This window comes from Balearica regulorum, chromosome 1, assembly GCF_011004875.1.
Source record: "Balearica regulorum gibbericeps isolate bBalReg1 chromosome 1, bBalReg1.pri, whole genome shotgun sequence".
Classification (NCBI taxonomy): domain Eukaryota; kingdom Metazoa; phylum Chordata; class Aves; order Gruiformes; family Gruidae; genus Balearica; species Balearica regulorum.
Window position 1 is genome coordinate 147838851 of NC_046184.1, and position 6000 is coordinate 147844850.

At 46.0% G+C, this 6000-nt stretch overlaps 1 protein-coding gene across 1 annotated transcript in view; it reads right to left on the reverse strand.

Moving 5' to 3' along the window:
- The window catches only part of RFX8 (regulatory factor X8), a 49338-nt gene extending 43714 nt beyond the window's left edge, over positions 1-5624 (reverse strand). Inside the window, exon 1 of the mRNA XM_075738286.1 lies at positions 5375-5624. Coding sequence (XP_075594401.1) covers positions 5375-5611 — 237 coding nt within the window. The 5' untranslated portion in view covers positions 5612-5624. The remainder of the gene's footprint in view (positions 1-5374) is intronic.
- Between the last annotated feature and the right edge of the window lie 376 nt (positions 5625-6000).

Below are 6000 nucleotides of genomic sequence, written 5' to 3' on the forward strand. Positions count from 1 at the left end.
CAGGGGAACGATGAGAGGAGTCCTCCCCCTGAGGATGAAGAAGCAGCAGAAACAACGTGTGATGAACTGACCGTAACCCCCATTCCCCGTCCCCCTGTGCCACTGAGGGGGGTGGAGGTTGAAGCCGGGAGTGAAGTTGAGCCCGGGAAGATGGGAGGGGTGAGGGGACGTGTTTTAAGATTTGATTTCTCATTCCTCTACTCTGTTTTGCTTAGTAATAAATCAGATGAATTCCCTCTCTAAGTTCAGTCTGTTTTGCTCGTGATGATAATTAGTGAATGATCTCTCCCTGTCCTTATCTTTACCCATAAGTTTTTTTTTTTCATTGTACTTTTTCTCCCCTGTCTAATGAAGGAGGGGAGTGATAGAGCGGCTCTGGTGGGCACCTGGCCCCCAGCCAGGGTCAACCCACCACAGATCAATTCTCAGGACTTCCCCTTTAATAGTAGGGATAATGTGAGGATGTATTTTGGGAGCCTCCATAGGACTGGGCCTGATATCCAGGGTTTTATAAAGAGAAAAGAGCACTTCCCTTTTAGGTAACAATCTAAACGCTGTTTTAACATCCCTGAATGGGTTCTCCTTCCTGCAGCAAACAATTTTCAGATTGTAAGTGGTTACCTTTGCTTGCGCCTTTTGGTCACAGCTGCATTGATGTACGCAGGAGCAGATGTGAAAAAAGCCTTGTCACCACACTTTAACATGACAAGTATTTGAATATGGATCAGAACATCCGGGGTCTGAATCAGAAAGGTTGCTACCACTTGCCAACAGAGGCAGCTAACACCAGGCGCTTACCTGCTTTTACTCCACAGAGCGGCTGCTGGATACCAGAGGTCTGCTGACTTCTGGCTGCCGGAGCCCTGCTTGGAACAAGACCCATGGCTGCCAGGGTTACCCTTCCACGCGGACAGGGCTGCCGTGCATTTACCTACAGCAGGTGAGGGATGAGGACCTACCCGACCTACCAAAATAACCGTTCGACCTTCAAGCATTTTCATATCAAGCTCACGGGAGACAATGCGATAACCATGGATGCTTATAAACAACAGATTCTAGGCTCTTATAAACAGCAAAGCATAGGCTGCATGGGCACCCGCTGTGCTCTCCAGTGTGTTTTATTGAGAGAGCAGTTTGGTAGTTATGGGCTTTCCAGCTGAACATCATGACAACCATACCATGAATGACGTGCTTTCTCTCCTGTCCCTTCCGCAGGGTAAAAGTTACATCTGCAGTGCACTATGTTTTGGCAGAGGTTTTGTTTTAAATGCACGCGCTGCTATTTGTGCACAGGAAAAAAAGCGAGGCTTAAAGCAGAGGTCTCACACTTGGCACAAAAGATGCAGGCTTGTACTGTTCATGGTTTCTGGGGGAGTTCATCCCCGTAAGATGAGGTTGTCATTATGGAAAGTTCTCTTTCAAGTGAGGAGCAAAGCTGGATGTCACAGTCTTCACACAGGAACTTCAGGTGAATTTGGGACGTAGGCCACTGAGTGCTTTGGAAACAAGAGATTTGGGCTGGACTCAGCATTGTATGAAAACACTAGAAGAGGGTATTTGTTGTAGTCTGTGCTAGTGAGAAAGAGTGTCGCAGCCTTCTGTACTTGCAGAAATTTCCTAAGGGCTCATGACTTCTTGCTCATAGACATGGCATCGCTTTAGTCTAGACAAGAGCTGACAAAAACTTGTATAATGGGGAACAGGTCATCATCTGTCAGAATAAGGAGGAAGTGTCCTGGAACTGGAAGCGGTGGTGTGGTAGGAAGCAAGGGCTTGGCATCTGTCAGGAGTCCCTGGAGCTCTCGCAAACAGCTGAGCTGGTGTGCCAGTTGTGATTTTGTAACTTCAACCAAAATCGACAGGAAAGTCCCCAGAGTTCTTCCCTTCACGCACCAGTGTAAGGTGCTGCAGGACTCACTTGTAACTATCTCCATCTGCTCTTCTCAAGATTCGGGAACAAGTGGACGGTAATGATACTGTTGTAGAGAGTTAAACTATTTTATGTTAATGTGCTGCTGACATACAAGTCCAGTTTGGTAGTATCCACATATGGAGATGAATAAAGCTGTGAAGTGCACTGGCTTTTGGGGAATGCAAAAAACCAGAGGGCCGAATGACGGAAGGGTGCTTTCACACCAATGTGTAGTTGATGCATCTCGCAGAGAAGAGCTCACACTATTTTGGTGCAACCAGGACTTTTGCTACTTCCCTAAGTTAGCATAACAGTATCTCATTGCTGACAGTATCAGCACAGACTCCCAGAGGAGTGGGATGGAGGTCTGCTCAAAAGGCAGTGATGGAAAGTGATTTATCTAAGCTGGGGTGGCCAGCCTGTGACTCTTGTGAACAGCCTGTTCCCATGCTGGGCTATATCATACGACAGACTTCAAGGCTCTGCCAGCATAAGGCTGTTGAATATCGACTCATCAGCTGCAGGAGGAACGCTGCTAGCTGGGGCTGCTTAGGTTATGCTGACTTAAAATCTAGACTGTTTGTATCATATGTCTTGCCCTTAATCCAGATTGGGACACAGTCAGGGTCCAACCTCTATTAGATAAACCTGCAGTTGGCTTCTGACTAACTTCTTTAATTTGTTCAGATGTGAAGGTCTTGAAGCTCTGCATTAGCTGGCTAGAAAGGATGTACCCAGAGCTGACTATGCTTCTGCGTGCTTGAAGGGCAAAGGCAAGATTTCTTCTCCGATACTGCATTGCCACTCCTGGTTGTCAGTAGTGCCGGAGATTCGCTGTTCTCCTTCATCACCGGGAAGAAGAGACAGGGAGAAGGACAAAAGCTTTTCAAAACTTCCAGGCTTCACTACTGCTTCCAGTGAGGCTGGTTGGTGTGCAAGGCTGGCTGGTATCGGTTCCCGTAGCTGCCGTACCCCACGGAGCAGGGGAAGAGAAAAGCTGGCCCCAAAAAGCAGTCAGACAAAGAGAGTGAATCAGTAGGAGCCACACAATGCCTGCTACTATGGAGTGAAAGCAAACTTCAGCAGGCTTTTTGTGCCTGGGAGCTATCCTTGAGGAAAAAATGCATTCACACATCACACTGGACATTTTCAAGCTGGATTAGTCACTGCACCCATGCAGTAAACTGGCACTACTGGTCAAACACATACCTCCCCTTCCCCATACATAAGAAACGTAACAGATAAGCAATCAAAACTTTAAGAAAATACAGAAAAATGCATTAGTTAGTTAAGCTGTGCTTTCGGAAGGAATCAAATGATCATGTGGTTCCAACATGAGGGTGTAATCAAAGGGGTATAATGGTGGTACTGCTACACAGACAGCTTCAGAGAGACCTTTTTCGGCTGGGATTTCAACCTCAGTCTCAACCTGTTATTTCTTCCCCAAAGGGATGACAACTAGTAGCAGCACTGCAGGATGCTGAGCGATCTCCTGTGACCATTAGATGACATTATTTTTTCTGATAGTTATCATAAATAACATATACTATTAAAACACATGCCAAAAACTCTATTATATTTTTTGTTCTGTTTTGAAAGAAATGCATTTCTATAATTCATGATCAAATCTGGCTAAAAGATTCTGGAATGGAGCTTTTGTGAGCAGACTGTTTTGCTGCAAATTGGAAAAGAAAAAAAAAGCCTCTTCTTTGTCAAGGGAGTTTAAAGTTGCCACAGTCTAAAGTCAAAACTTCCACATAATCTGAAATGACCAAGAATATTTTTACAATGTAATGTCTGGTGACAAAAACACTTCAGAAAAGTCATGTCACCAGACAAAATTAATTCAAAAGTGAACACATCATAATTTTTCTTTTATTCTAGATGTCAGCATCTCTCATGAATAAACAAATATGTAACTTGCAGGATGACTAGACCAAGTCCTGCAAGTCTAAAAATAAGCAGTAATTCAATAAAGGAAAGATTTTTTTTAAAAAAAAAATACAATATTTGGCTGACACTGTGAAATTTGTCCTCGCCTGCACCACCGCACTTCAGCTCACCGCCCTCTCGGGTGTGCCATCCCATGTGCTTCTTGAGATCAGTGCTGGTCACTGAAATGATCCAACTTAGCCTCCAAATCATGTCAGCAGCTGCACTGGCACAGAGGAGAGGGTGCTAACCCGCAAGGAAGGGATAAGAACGAGCCCTGTGCACGTATATAACATTGTATAACGTCCTAACCCAGTGCATGGGTGAGGCTGGGGTTTTGTGGAATTCCCCCCCTCCTTCTGTATTAATTAATTAGATGGTGACAAGGACGCTCAAAGCCACTGGCCCTGGTCATTAACATTACTCATTTGTTAAACAGCGAGTGCCTGGCATGGGGGTTCGGCCTGGGGTGACTAACGCTCTTCCAAGGAATTTGGGAGCTAGCACAGTCAAGGTCCACTTCCCAGCAGACACCCTGCTTTAGAAGTAAAAGGAGTTGAATATGATGGTTGTGGGCTGCTCCATCCCAGCTGGCTTTACTGAGAGAGAATGGTCCTGAGTGGTGCTCATTTGTGAGAATTGTCTGCCTAATTGTTCATCCATTTGTGCCCACACCACATGATTTATAAAGGCAAAATTATTATCTGCTGGACCTCTGCAAACTCTCACTGGAGTTTAATCACCTCTGGAGGGGACATGGAGGCCCACAGCAGCCCTGCTAGGCTTAAGCTTGGTCACTCTTCAGCATCAGGCTGAATTTGACCCTTAATCATTGAATGCAATTAAAACAGAAGCTGCAAAATAATCAGTTCTGGGACTGGGAAAAGACTTTCTGGCCAATGTTTCTGAATCATTTGGATGCAGTACTGCCATCTTTCTTAGTTAATACTACTTTTTGCAATGAAACTGCTTTGCTTTGGGTAGAGCTCAGAACTTCTCTGCTTTCTTAGAAAAACAAAATTGTGCTGATTTGTGTTTTTTCCTTATGCAGGCTGCATTTGTTTGCACACAAGATGTGAGTAATGAAGGAGTCTATAAAATTCAGTTGGTGAAATTCTATCAGAGTTTGCAAGAAACAAAACAAACACAAAAACAGCCCATCAAGTAAAAATGGCTGATTGATGCAAAAGGCAACACAGATGGAGGTAATGGGGTTTCAAAAGAGGAATTAGAGAAGATCTGAACGGAGGCTTATAAATCTGCAGCAATTCAGCTTTGCCAAGAATTGCAGTGGGAAATCCTCATTACGGGAGATATTTCTGCACTGTACTCACCTGTGAGAGCTTTGCTAGGGCAACCACGGGGAAAGCATGTTCTAGTGGTGACTGCAAGACCCGGCAATCAGCATTCCTGAGCCCTGCCAGCCTGCGCTGCTGACTCACGAGGCAGCCTTGAGTTAGTCACTCATTGCCAGATGCTTCGACCTGACCTTGTCAAGGTGCCACAAACAAGGAAGCAAAACAGACTTACCTTTGGCAACTCCAGCAAACAGGTTTTATCATGTCGTAGTTCAGCTTCCCCCATGCCACCAGACGAGCAGCGTGGGCCAAGGAAGAAGCGTTGGGCCAGGCCAGGCCATTTTTGGGGCTGGGGGCTGTTGCCGTGGTATGGCAGAGCCACAAAGGAGTTGTGTGTAGCACAGGAGGATGAGGGAGGCTCTACGGTCGCAAAGGAAACATGAGAGTTGGTGGAAAGCTCTTTGTGCATAGGAAGTGGAGAACCTAGTTGGTGGAAAGCTCTTTGTACACAGGCAGTGGAGAAGCTGGTGGCTCAGCAGATCCCATGGGAAAGACCAGTGAGAGAGGAGGCTGCAGAGCCCCAGGGAGGGAGCGATGTGAACGTAGAAAATAGCCTCGTGCCACGCCAGCTCAGCCAAAGGACTTGTCTGCCTCTGGCTAGAGGCCGGCCTTAAGTCTTCCACCAAATGGGGAAAAGATCATTGGTCCTAACAGTGGGCTGATGAATCTGGGAGGGCTGCACAATTTGGGGATTTTTCTGTTTTATTCCACTGATTTCTCAGCAGAGGGCATGCTGCATTGCTAGTCTGGGAAGGGCGGTCCTTGGTGTGACATCCTCTTTCTCTGCTATGGGATCAG